Here is a 14,060-nt window from a genome sequence, read left to right on the forward strand (position 1 = left end):
ATCATTGTGTTTATTATAAATTTGATGGTGATCATTTCATGTGCATTGCATTATATATTGATGATATGTTATTCATTGGTAAAGGGAAGACATTATTTCAAAACTAAAGTCTTAAATCACTGCTAAATTTGAAATGAAAGATCTTGGTGTAGAAAAACACATTCTTGACATGGAGATAAAAGAGATAGAGTGACTAAAAAGCTATGGCTAGGCCAGAGTAAGTATGTGAATTCAATTTTACAGAGGTTCAACATGCAAGATTATAGACCATCGCGTGTTCCTTTTATGGATGGAACAAAATTATCTATTTCAGATTGTCCTACATCTCCATCAGAGATGGAAGACATGAGCAAAGTGCCTTACCAAAGCGTAGTTGGAAGTTTGATGTATGCTATGGTATGCACTAGACTAGACACTGCCCAAACAGTGGGAGTTCTTTTTGGATATATGTCAAATCCTAGTAGAGTTCATTGGGAGGTAGTTAAAAGAGTCTTTAGATATTTGAAGGGTAACTCAGACTATTATTTGTGTTATCATGACAATTTGGTAGGAGAAGCAATTTTCCTTGATATCCATGGTTATGTGGATTCAGATTGGGTAGGTGATATTGATAGCAGAAGATCCACCAGTGCTTATGTGTTTACTTTAGTTGGCGATGCAATTAGTTGGATGAGTAAGTGATAGGTTGTGGTTTCTTTGTCCACTACAAAAGAAAAGTATATGATAGCTACTCATGCTTGTAAAGAATCCATTTGGATTCAAATATTGTGTTCATATATTGGAATAAAATAAGGTACAATGACAATTTATTGTGACAGTTAGAGTGCGATCTGCCTAGTTAGGAACCCGACATTTCATGCTCAGATCAAGCACATCGATGTTCAATATCATTTTGTTAGAGATATGGTTGAAGATGACATGATGAAGCAAGTTAAGGTAGAGACTTTGATGAATGTTGTAGTTTCTTTGACTAAGATTGTGAGCACAAAGAAGTTCATATGGTGTTCAAAATCTATGGACCTCATGGCCCCTAACAATTAATTTATTGTGTAGATACTCCCTTTGCTCTTGCAAGGTGTTCAACAAGTGAGAGAAAGTTGGGAAAATGATGTCTCAACCTTGCATTTACATAAGGTTACTATTTATAGTAAGTTTTTATTTGGGTACGAATTGGTTCAAAATTTTTCTCAAAGCTTCAGATTGGCTAGATAAGCATGCCAACAAATTTTCGTTGCAATGTAATAACTAGATTTGAAGATATTAAAGTTTACATTTTTTAATGTTGTGATGAAATATTTAAATTTAATTTTAAGGACTTTAGACGATTCAAAACGTCCTGAAAATTGGGTGTAACTAACATAGCAGGTTACAAGGTGATAGAGCACTTCGCAAGCTTTCTGACGCTTCAAACGGTTCATCAATCGAACACCCGGTCCACAAGTTATGGCCTCCGGAAGTTTGGTCTCTTGAAATAGGAAATATAAAAATGTATTGTATATACTATATCTATGCAAGATAGAAGTTGTGTGTAAGAGTCTTATAGCTATTGAGTTACCTCTGAATCTTTGGTTGACAATACTCTTGTGAAGAGCTTGCTCTGCAAGTATATTGTATTTTGTTATTAATTTTTGAATAATATATTGGACAACTTTTGAAGTGTGGGGTTTTTCTCTTGAAAGGGTTTTCCCCATGTAAATCACTGTGTTGTAGTATGCATGCTACTATGTCTGTTTTTGTTAAGTTTTTGTAACTATTGTAACGAATTGTAAATTTTTTTGCATTATCCTCCTCTCAAGGTTAGTGTAGGAAGTTGTTCCGCTACTTAACTTCCTTACAAATTGAACCTTGCAAAATCATAAAGATGATAAATGAAAATGCCTATCAAATTGAACTATTTGAAGATTTGGACATTAGTCCCATCTTTAATGTTGTTGACCTTTATTCACACTCAGTTGGAACTAGTGATTATTAGGTAGAAGGTGAGAAAAATGGGAAGGAAAATGGCAATTAGGCCAAACACTTGCCAATGAAGAAAAGAGAGAAAATTGAATGAGTACTAGATACCAAATTGGTGGCTACCCGATCCAAGATCTTATAAGTTGTATTTTGTTAAGTGGGAAGGATAACTTGATTCTTACAACTCTTGGGTCTCAGAAGTTGACTTACTTAAATATAGTCAATTTGCTCCATCTTATGAACCAAAACTAGAAGAACCAAGAGATCCTCATTTTTTTAGAGAAGGGGAGGATGATGTGGAGCACTAATAGTTCCCTCTTGGATGTTTGGTTAGTTGGGGGACATATCAATCTTTTTAGGACTGGTTCATGCTATTTTTAAACTTCAGTTTTGTACTTAAATGATTTTGTTTTTATCAGTTGACAATCGTCATTAGTTTGTTTTTAGTTGAGTTAGTTTAAGAGGTAGTTTGTAGTTTTTTTATGAAGTAGACTAAGGAAATAAAGAAAGAAAGTGGTAGTATTAAGGAGAGGAAAACATAGGGGAATACATTGAATAAGGATACAAATTTGAAGGAAGTAATAAATAACGTATCATTTTACTGTTTAGTATTTCCTGAGAATCTATGACATTATAGTATCATGTTGTGTAATTTTTAATATATGGATATCATCACTGGTTTCTTGTCTATAATTATTTATATTTGTTTTAGTTGTAGTTTTACTTGAGTTAGATCAAAACAAAAGTTTTTCCTTTTTGAGACTAATTTTGCAAGTTCACAAATTAAGCCTACATCAATAACATTCTCTTAGTTGTAGAGATCCAATCATAATCAATCAATTGATGTTGGATTTTGATTCATGTTGTGTAAGTTCACGTGTTGATTAGCTATTTGATCTATATTATTTGTATAATTAATTGTTGTGTTGGGAAAGATTTGGGTTAAGACTGTTGTTTATGTTTCAAATATGATGCAGATTGTTAGTTTTTTGGAAATATGTCATTTTCCTTAAAAATCATGGAAGTGACTTTACATCACACTACTGACATTTTATTACTATACTATGGTTTGGAATAGCTAGATTTTACTTTCCATTACAATTAGATAACTTATATTAGATTTAATTTTAATTCAACAAACATCTAAAAAAACCCTCAATAACAACACAAGACAACAATTGAAAAGCCCTTCACAACAACACAATACAATAATTGGAAAACTTTTAGAATAACACAAGGCATTTAAAATAGAAAAAATAAAACAAAACTCAAGACAGTTATTTAAATTGTATTTAGGAGTATTTAAAACCATCCAATTACAGTAGTTAATTAGATCACACATCAATACCGAGAAAAATACAAAAAGATAGAATATGGTTTATTTCTTGCATTTAGATTGTAACATTTAGTTAATTTGTCTTCACTCTAGAAAATAATATCTCATGATAACAACACAAGGTAATTAATGAACAAATGCAAACTCAACAAATCAAGTGTACAACACGAGATCTTTGTCGTGTCTTCCTATTATTATGCCCATGCATCTTATGGTGTTAAAGGATTAGATAAAGTTAATTTAGATCATGATTAAAAACACTCAAATAAACCAAGATGCAGTTAATGCAAATTAAATTCAAAAGCAAGCAATTGTCTTGCAACAAATCCAAGAGGAAATTAACAGGTGCATGAGAAAACTAGCCCTCCTAAGGAATTGATTGATTTAGAGAAATGCCAATCTCAACACTTTTCGTGTCTTTGCTCAACATGAACTAAACTTGACCCATGCCAAAAACACACTTGGCCATAAAAATATTGATATAATTACACCTCTTTAGAGGTTCACTAGTCAACATTCACACATCCAAACTCCAACTCCACGCCTCAACATAGTGGCCATCAAGAGCTCATGTGTGAAGTAAGCGAGCAAGTTGGTGGGAACACTGATACCATTGACACTCATAGGAATCTCCTTCTTTGTGAAAACGATAGTCCTTTGGATGCTCCTCCACTTCATTGTCTTTCGCCATGTGAGCAGGGGTGGTCTATAACATCACCAATGACATGAATGCAACACATTTGCTAGCTTGGATCTATTTCATACACATTCATGCTAGTTAGATTTGGACCAACACATCATACTTTTTGCAAGTTTCACTATAGTAGACATACCAAAGATTATATAAAAAGAATTCAAGAATGTCTATCAATTCTTTTTTATTAGTGTATGCGTATTTACTTTTCATGTTGACTTAGAATGTCCATATACTTTGAAATGCATATTTGTGATAGATTCACACATATGTTAAACTAGGGGCTGAATGCGATGGTGAAATTTGCACACCCATGACATTTTCATCTAGTTTTGTGCCCACCTCGGTAGAATGCACTTTTAATGCAATACCATATCAACAAGTGGCACACCCTTGGGCTAGGTTTGACTCATGGCCTAATCCTTATCCATACCCATTTTAGTCCCTTTGACACTTATCCCCATACATTCATAATTTATTTGCTATCTATCCGACCCCATTTTCACCTACTTTTGTAAATTTGTTCCATGCCTTGAAAGTCTTGGTTGTAAGGTTCATTTTCACACCACTTGGGATTGACCTAGTTTAATCCAAGACACACATGAATGAACCAAAAGTTTAAATTTCTCACCCATTTCAATTAGCTATTATGAGTTGACTTAGTCCACATTTGTGTGACATGTTATGTCGTGGTATTTATATACATTCAATGTGCATGTTATTTCAAAGAGGAGAAATATGCTAGATTTCAAGAATAAACAAAATTTCTAGAGCACACTTCAATTCTATAAGGGACAAAGAATCACAATTGTGTATAGACCATCTCCATGTTGGTGAATGTTGTGTTCAAATCTTTGCTCATTCTCATAAAGTGATTGGTCTAGGAGTCTGACATAGGAGAACATGAACCTTGCAATCTTGTAGATTCCCTAGTGGCGTGTTAAGACATCACCTTGACACATTCAACCAGTGTTCAAATATTTACTCATACTCATAAAGTGATTGGTCTAGGAGTTTGACATAAGAGAACATGAACCTTGCAATTTTGTAGTTTCCCTAGTGGCGTGTCAAGACATCACCTTGACACATTCAACTAACAAGAACAAGAAGAAAAACATATATACTAGTGCATACTCTATTAGATTGTTTATATGCAACACAATTCAATCTCATGTATTAGGCTAGGTCCCATGGAGGGGGGTTTCCTTAAAAATAGAGCTGGAGTTGTTGAGATTTTCTAGGAAGATTTTAAAGTTGGTGGTCTCATGAATTTTGTATTGCACCAGCTTAAAAATTTAAGCTTCTAAATTTAAGGATATTAGCTTTGATCTTAAGTTTAAACTCTTAAATTTAAGCAAGGCTGTTGTAAATAAATTTAGTTTTCCCTCTAAAATTTAGATGATTGACAAGTGGTATAAAATATTCCTAGGCTGGTGGGGTTAGATCCATTTTCACCTACTTAAAATTACATGCCTAAAAAATAGGGGTTCCTATTTTTTGAGAAAAGATAGAAAAATAATTTCTCCATGAGACTACCTCTTCCTTAAAAATAGAACTTAAACCCCCTCCACACCACTCCCTTCGATTAAATTCACATTGCTTAAAATCCACCCCCAATACTATAAATAAAAATAACAATAAAAAATTCTAAACTAGAACATTCATTTCTAAACAATGCTATCTTTACGATCAATTTTAAAATCAAACACCCTAATCATCTTATTTATTTTCCCTAAATTAAACTAGGTAACACACCCATTAATTACTTAACCTAGAGTTATGTTTTTAATTTAAGTAACCTAGATTTATTATGCTTTTAAAATTGCATCTATTTAATTAACTAAGATGCAGTACAATTATTTTCATCCGAATCAGATACGCCATTGATTCTTACACGTGTCGGCCAAATATTGAGCCAAAACAAGTTATATGAGCCAACTAGAGGCGGTTGTTCCTTATTACACATCCCAGCAATAAAGGAGCCGCTTTATAAAATTCGTTATTCGCCACGTCATCTAATCCACAACCCCACCACCGCCATGCTAGACAAACCACGGTCAACATGGGACCCGAGTTCTAACTAGGGGTTAGAGAAAACCCTAGAACCCAAGCAAATTTTCATCTAAAATCCACGCCACTTTGGTGCATTTTCTTTCAATCCGTGCGCTCGAATTTGCAGAGAGAGTTCCCCATCAAAATTCTGTGCGAGGAAGGGAAGCGATCGATCGGTAAAGACGGGGGGGAGCCTAAGAGAAAAGAGGCTCAAATTCGATCTCGATTGTGCGTGAGGGCAGGCGAACATGTCTGATTCAGAGCACCACTTCGAATCGAAGGCCGATGCAGGAGCCTCAAAGACGTACCCTCAGCAGGCGGGTACCATTCGCAAAAATGGCTACATCGTCATAAAAGCCAGGGCTTGCAAGGTCGGTTTCATTCTTTCGTACTCGGTGTCGGGGTTTTATTTGTTTAATTTTGCATGTGGGTTTGGTTTTTTTCTTCTTTTTTAGAGAAACCCTCTTTGCCCATTCTGTTTAATTCGTGTTTTGCATCGATTGGTTAAAGCTCTTATTTGGAAGCTTGGAAGCAATCTGGACCTATCAATCAGTCTCCACATCAGAAAGTTGCTATATTGGCTTTTTAATAAATAATTTGTTCAATATGTTACTCTTTCTGGACAATCTTAACTTTGGATGCGATGATTACGGGATGATTTTTCTGTTGAATGGAACGGGCTTTCATCTGATCTTGTTGATCGGGATACATCTTACACTGCTGGTTAGATGTGGTACTTTACCCTAAATTTTGAACGATGTTTTCTTGTCTAATGTAGTCTTAAACAACAGGCACTGGTATAGAAATACCTCGCTCCTTGCTTTTATCTCTTGGGTAATTTTAGTTAGTTTTTTATTTGAATAAGGGTTATATGGTTTGCTCGAAAGCAACTGTTTGTTTTCTCCCTCTTTATAATAACATTTTTATTATGGATCCAGCTTGTTAGAAATCTGTGCTTGTGTCTTATCGTGAGTCGTATAAAGTGCTTTAATCACGCGGATTGTGGTGTTGATTCAAGTTAATAAATTATCATCTAAATAATTTGTTTACTTTTTGATTATTTGTTTTGCATTAGTAGCTAATAATGGATTCCAGCTGATTGCGTTGTTCTGGAGTAAGTGCTTACTTGCTTGTGCTTATCAGAACATTGCAAAATGTTGTCTTTATCTAATGTGATGGATTGCTTTTTATCAAGCAAATTGAGATCAACATCTTTTTAAAATTTGCTTATGCTTCTTGTTTAAATTTCTTTTGTTTTTGCTTTAGGTTTCATACTAATGTATACCAATTTTACCTGGGATTTGCACGGCTCATTTTTGTTGAGAGACATTCCAACCAAAATTTGATGTGATGTTTTACTCATTTCTAACGCGTTACATGTCTGTATGGTTTTGAAGTTGCGTATTCACCCGTGAAAACCCTGATTTTTTTTTCTCTCAACTCCAATTTTCATCTCTAATGCTATCCTGCCTAACTTTCTGCGTGTTAAGTTATTAGGAATTTTGTTCGCAACTTTCCTCATTTTGCACTGCTTGTTGTTTTCAGGGTTTGGTAAATGAGGCAATTTTATTATAAAGATCTTCTCTGGTATATTGTTGAAACATTTGTCCTCCTGTTTGTTTTTTCTTTTTGTTTATTAAGTTTTAAAAAAATCGACACTTAGTATACATTTTGTTTTGGAGCTGATGATCTCCTGTACAAACAATCTTTCTTAAGTTAAACTGTTAACAAGTACTACTGTTAATTTTGTCTAGACTATCTGTTTAACAATTTTGTGCACGTGTGCATGTGGGAATTTCTTTTTGGTAAGCTTCCAGTTGACTGTTTTACATGTTTTCTTTCATTTAATGTACTTTTGTTCTCCTATAATTCCTTTGTCTGATGATTTTCATTCTAAAATTCTCCCACTTGTTTTGTTAAGTGAGTTACATAGTTCTTATTCTGCTAGCTATTTCGGTTTGTTCTAACCCTTGTGGTCTGGAGACTGCTGCTGAGATATTCAGTTTCTAAATCATTTGATTGCAATATACTTTCCAGTTAGCCTTTTGGAACAGCAGTGATGCCCCACTACATTTCCTTGTCAAGTTGATGCAAGATAATATTTATGTACTTGCATGCTAAATTATTAATATATGTTTTGCAGCCTATTATGAAAGATTGGCTTTTCTGATTCAGGTAGAGATTTTCCTTTATTTGTTTGGTTCTATCATCTTGCTTCTAGAAAAAAGGTCTCAGTTATATTCTAAAAAATGAACTGTATCTTCTGGTTCTTTTGTGTGCAAGTATTTTGACTAATTCATAAATATTCTCTGTTTCTAAACCTTATGCACTGCTGCGGAGGTTTTTAATATGTAAACAAGATTATAGTGACCTCGAGCTAATCTGCTGGGATGTTATCAATCCTCGCTCACCTTATTTTATTAAGAAAGTATTTTTGCTTTTGCACAGAAAATTATTAACCGATCAGGTTTATCTGCTGTTATAAAAAGATTAGCATTTCGTATCTGGTGGAGATCTTTTATTTTGGGAAGTTGTACTTGTGATTATCTGCTTTTTCTAATTGGTAGGTTTTGATTGTATGATGTTTGCACATGTTTATTTTTTAGTTTTTACCAAATGTTTTTTTTGTTTATTGCAGTAAACCATTTGATTATAGTGGCCTCCTGGTTGATCTGTTGAGATGGAAGTAATGCCCATTTGCTTTGCCTTGTTATTTTTGTAACAACTATGATTTGGCTTGTATGATTTTTATAAAATGATGTATCTCTTAGTTTGGGAAGTTGTACTTGTGATTATTATTTTTGGGTATCTGCTTTTTCTAATTGGTAGGTTTTGATTGTATGATGTTTGCATATATTTATTTTTTATTTTTTACCAAATGTTTTTCTTGATACAATTTTTGTGCCTATTTGTTTATTGCAATAAACCATTTGATTATAGTGGCTCCTGGTTGATCTGTTGAGATGGAAGGAATGCCCATTTGCTTTGCCTTGTTATTTTTGTAACGACTATTTTGGCTTGTATAATTTTTAGAAAATGATGTTTTTATCTGCTATGGTGGATTGCTCTTTATAAAGAAGGTTGAGAATGGTACTTGTGCTTTTTTTGTTTGTTTTTGTTTTGGTTAATTTCTTTGATATTCTTTAGTTTGTGTTCTTGTCTGTCTGAGTGGATTAGATCGACTGAGTTATTTTTGTTGAGACAAGAGTTATAGTCTAATGGATTACTGTGAGCAACTGAATTCTGTAGCGTTTTAGCTTTCTTTAAATGTAATTGGAAGAGTTGTGGTTGTGCAAAGCAGCTAACTCTTGTTTAGATGAAGTACTTAAGTGATGTCAGCTGTCACAGGATATTGTTTCAACTTTCACATAATTATAGTAATTCTTATGTGTTTCAAAGTCTCCCATTTCATACTCCTGAAATTATACCACCAATGTAATAGCTGGTTTATTCCTTGTTCTGATATGATATGATGTTTAGGGTACTGATCGTATTATTCAAAAGATACATTGTTTTGTCATGAGTGCAACATACCATTGGTCGTGGTGTTGTTATTGTCTTCTTGTCTCTCTCAGGTCCTTCAGTTTGTCAAGAATGTTGTCTTATGCTGTATCAGGAGTCTGTTGCTATTCTCATATCTGGTCGTAAATTACATTTAATTTTAAAATTGTAGGTTTTAGAGCAGTTATGCTTTTGTTCAGTTTTGATGGAAGGTGCCACTAATTCATACACCACATCAGTATCAAACAACTGTAAAGTTTTGAAAGAAATTTTTAAATCAAAGCTTTAATATTTTGACATATATTTTCAAAATAAAAGAATGCTTTTACAACCTGCAATAATTTTCTTTCCAATGCTTTGGGTCTGGTTTAAATGACAATAGAAGTCAATTGCGAAGTATTCACGTGAATGTTGCTTGTTTAGGGTATTGTTGTTATATACTTGCATTTAATAATTTTTTCTTTTATTTTGTCAGCATTAACAACTTCATAATTTTGAGTATAGACAAAAGTCAAAACTCTTTAGGAACTTGTTTAGAGTTTTGCAAGGTGAACAACATCATTAACATCTTTAAGTAGGAAGACGCTGAACCTAACCATGTTAATACCTATGTCCCTTTCATCCTCCAAATACTCAATTTTGTTGCTTAGCTCTAACCATGTTTAGGGTATTGTTATCATACAAAAGTTGAGGGCAGCAATTAGCTTGCATTTAATTATAGTTGCTTTAATTTTGTCAGCATTAGCAGCAACTTCATAATTTTGAGTCTTGACGATATTCTCGGGGAACTTTGAGATGCTTTAGAAGTCGTTAAGAATCTTACAAGGAGAACAATATCATTAGCATCTTTAAGTATGAAGACACTGAACCTAACCATGCCCTTTTCATCCATTAAATTCTCCTTAATTTTGTTGCTTAGCTCTAATTAGCAATTGATATTAATTGATTGTTTGTTTTTACATTACATCTTGGGAGTTTTGCATATAGTCTAATTACAGCACTATAGAGTTCAAGAGGGATACCAATTTCCTACAAGTGATTCCAAGGACCATCTTTGGGAATGGTATTGATTGTCTTTTAATGTTGCTACTCTTTTTAGCAAATGCGTGACAAGGCAATCAATCCACTGAATGTTTTTTGTCATTGATCAGACCAAATGATTCTGCTAAACAATGGTGCAGTAATTAGCTATATGCTATTTTGTTTTCCAGGCTTGAAAATAGAAATGATTAAGGTTTTTGGTGCAATTTTTGTGGAAGTCATAATAACAGCTTTTGTTTGAAAAAATGTTTATTATGTAAGACAAGGATTGGACTTCCAGTACTTAAATTGTCAGCTTGGTATTCAATGTCCTCTGGGGTCCTTAAAGGACAATATCATTGGGGTATGAGATCTTGTTTATCTGTGGTTTCTGGTTCCCTAGGTTTTCTAAGAAGAATGTCTGCCTAAAATCTCTTTGGAACCTTTCTGCAAGTTAGTATAAATTTAAAAGGCTCTTGTGCTCGATGATTACACCCTACGATGGTCATTAGGATAGATTTTTGTATGTCATGTTTCATGGCAGTTGATAAAATTTTTGTCAAAAGGAATGAGTTACACAGTTGTTATTGCATCTTGTGGGTTTGGGTGCAGTGTGGAGACATTTGAGGATGTCTAATCTTGCCAGGTAGTGCCCAGGTGCCCTGTGATTTATGAAACTCCAAGATATCACTTGCAGTAGAATAATCGGTTTTTTTTCACAAATTTTCATTGCCTAGTGTTAGGTTTTACATTACTGATGTTCTCTGTTTGAGTTTAATATGGTTTAAGGTTATTGTTGTGGTAGTTCACAATCAAACAATCATGTTTCTGATTGCTGTTTCATGTGTATACATGTTTATGGGCTGTGATTTGAGAAGGTACTTGTTTTCAGATCTCTTTTTAGTAAGTTTCATTCTACATTCCTAATATGATCATGAGATTAGTTCCTGAGAGTTTATTTATGTACCTTATATGCCACTCGTTGATACTATTTTTACTTATGAATCCCTTCTGACAATATTGTACTATTGTGGTTGAATGTAAGTAAGCAAATACTGTGTATGAATGTTGGTATTTTTGGATTTAATAGCATTTGTTAATATATTTAGCATTTGACCATTCACACCTGCCTTCATATGTATGCAACTTTGCATAAATTCTCTCTTGCTTCCTGATTACATCCTTTGATGGTCGTTAGTTTAGAGCTGTTGATGAAATACTTTCTCTGTCAAAAGGAAATAAAGATACACAATTGCCGTAATTATTGTTACACCTTTTGTGGGTTCGGCTGCTGTTTGGGGACATATGGGCATCCAAGAAATGTCAGGATGTCCCTTGCATTAAAAAAACAGTATTTACTTAACTGAGTGCAATATGGCAAAAAGTTCAGCAATATGGCAAAAAGTTCATTATCAAATAATTGAATTTTTGATTGCTATTTCTCTATTTATTTGTAGTTGAGATGTAACCGTTTTTTGATTTCTTTTGACCTTTTTAATCTTAAATTCCTATTTTATGTACATTATATGCTATTTCTCTTTTTATTTGTAGTTGAGATGGTAACCGTTTTTTGATTTCTTTTGACCTTTTTAATCTTAAATTCCTATTTTATGTACATTATATAGCTGTTGATAGAGTAGTTATACACCTCATGGGTGTGGCTGCTGTTTCGGGACATCTGGGGATCTAAGAAATGTCAGGATGTCCCTTGAATGAGAAGAACAGTATTTACTTAATAACTGATATTCACTTCCTGAGAGTGCAATATAGCAAAAAGTTATCATTTTTGTAGGTCACAAGCAAATAATCTTATCTTAAATTCCTAATTTGTGTACATTATATACCTGTTGATAGACGAACTATTTATTTGTGAATTCCTTCTGACAATATTGCAGTGGGTCAACTTATTGTGGCTGAATGCTAGCAATCAACGTGTTTAATAAAATTTGCATTTTTCCTCATAAATTTGAAATCTGTTTGGATTCGAATAGCAGTTGTATAATATATTTACTATTCACACCTATACTGTGCTCGTGTATCTATTTTTGGAATGTTCGTTAAATCATTATGATCCTCTTTGTTGAGGAAAGATAAAGGGATCATGTGTACTGTGTTTAACTGTTAGTCAATGGGTGAGCTATAGTTTCAATATTATCTAAGTTAATTTTTTCATAATTTTGTAGGTAGTTGAGGTATCTACCTCAAAGACAGGCAAACACGGGCATGCAAAGTGTCACTTTGTTGGAATTGATATCTTCAATGGTAAAAAGCTCGAAGATATTGTTCCATCTTCCCACAATTGTGATGTAAGTGTGGTCTCTTATTTTATCTTGTGGGTTTCTATTTGAACATCTCTTTGCACTTTTGCAGTATGATATATATGTGAATAAGGATTGACATTATTTTCTTTTAATTTTGCAGGTTCCTCATGTTAATCGCACTGATTATCAGTTGATTGATATTTCAGAGGATGGATTTGTAAGTTTTCCTCCTTTTGAGCTTTTGTAAATGTCTTTTTGGAGCAATCTTTTTGGAAGCAACTTGTTTAGGTCATTTACAAGGAAGATCTTTAATAAATTAATCACAGGTGAGCCTGCTGACTGATAATGGAAACACTAAGGATGATCTCAGGCTCCCCACTGATGATCAACTGCTTACCCAGGTATTATTATAGTTATATTGTTTGATGGCTTCAGATTATATTATTCAGTACAATATCTTTACCTTGATTTTCTTCTCTATATGGCAGATCAAAGATGGTTTTGGAGAGGGGAAAGACCTTGTTGTGACTGTGATGTCTGCAATGGGAGAGGAGCAGATCTGTGCTCTGAAAGATATTGGTCCAAAATGAAGCAAAATTTTAACCATGAAATTTGGAGGAGACAATGATGTCCTTCGATTCCTGTTATTAGCCTCACTAGCTTTCAGTTTGGAAATGCATAACAACATAGCCTTGTGCAAATGTATTATTGAAGCATTTGAGATATACAAAGATAATACTATACTAGGCTTCTATAGCCTTTATGTCAGGGTTACAAGTTTGTTGACTGAATCCAGGATTTTTCACCTTTTATGTTAAAAAGGTGCGAGACTTTATAAGTATCATGCACATTTTATTTCGTGACTTGCTTTTGGAATGCGTGAGATTTTGTTGGGGATATGAGATTCAATTTTTAGATATTCAAATGATTATTTAAATCAATCACCTTTCTGTCTATGTGACTATATGACCGCATATCTTGTTATGTTTTTTATTTGAATGTGTATATGTATGTTATAATCTGCAATATACATGGCAAGAAAGATTGGGAGGTACCACGTGTTATTTTTATATGTTTATGTTTATTTAGATGATACACGCAAATAGGTTTATTAGCAGTTAAGCATGTAGCACGGAGAAGTGTCATTTCTGTGTATTGGGAGGTATTTGTTTGTTTAATGCACGTTGAATGCTTTGAGTGAAGGGGGTATGAAATGCATCCTTTCTTTTGATAATTTGTT

General features: G+C 33.6%; 1 protein-coding gene across 1 annotated transcript; it reads left to right on the forward strand.

Moving 5' to 3' along the window:
* The first annotated feature begins 6,118 nt into the window (after positions 1-6,118).
* Positions 6,119-13,761, forward strand: LOC131044707 (eukaryotic translation initiation factor 5A). Its single transcript, XM_057978096.2, has 5 exons — positions 6,119-6,409; positions 12,743-12,865; positions 12,981-13,037; positions 13,147-13,221; positions 13,309-13,761. Exons 1-5 carry the CDS (start codon positions 6,287-6,289, stop codon positions 13,408-13,410), a joined length of 480 nt encoding a protein of 159 aa, XP_057834079.1. The 5' UTR covers positions 6,119-6,286; the 3' UTR covers positions 13,411-13,761.
* The last annotated feature ends 299 nt before the right edge of the window (positions 13,762-14,060 follow it).

This window comes from Cryptomeria japonica, chromosome 3 (assembly GCF_030272615.1).
Source record: "Cryptomeria japonica chromosome 3, Sugi_1.0, whole genome shotgun sequence".
Classification (NCBI taxonomy): Eukaryota; Viridiplantae; Streptophyta; class Pinopsida; order Cupressales; family Cupressaceae; genus Cryptomeria; species Cryptomeria japonica.

Excerpts from the sequence above, each read along its gene's own strand:
- LOC131044707 (XM_057978096.2), top strand. The coding sequence starts at position 6,287 with ATGTCTGATTCAGAGCACCACTTCGAATCGAAGGCCGATGCAGGAGCC. Across the intron at positions 6,410-12,742 it reads TAAAAGCCAGGGCTTGCAAG|GTAGTTGAGGTATCTACCTC; the intron begins GTCGGTTTCATT and ends ATAATTTTGTAG. Across the intron at positions 13,038-13,146 it reads ATATTTCAGAGGATGGATTT|GTGAGCCTGCTGACTGATAA; the intron begins GTAAGTTTTCCT and ends AATTAATCACAG.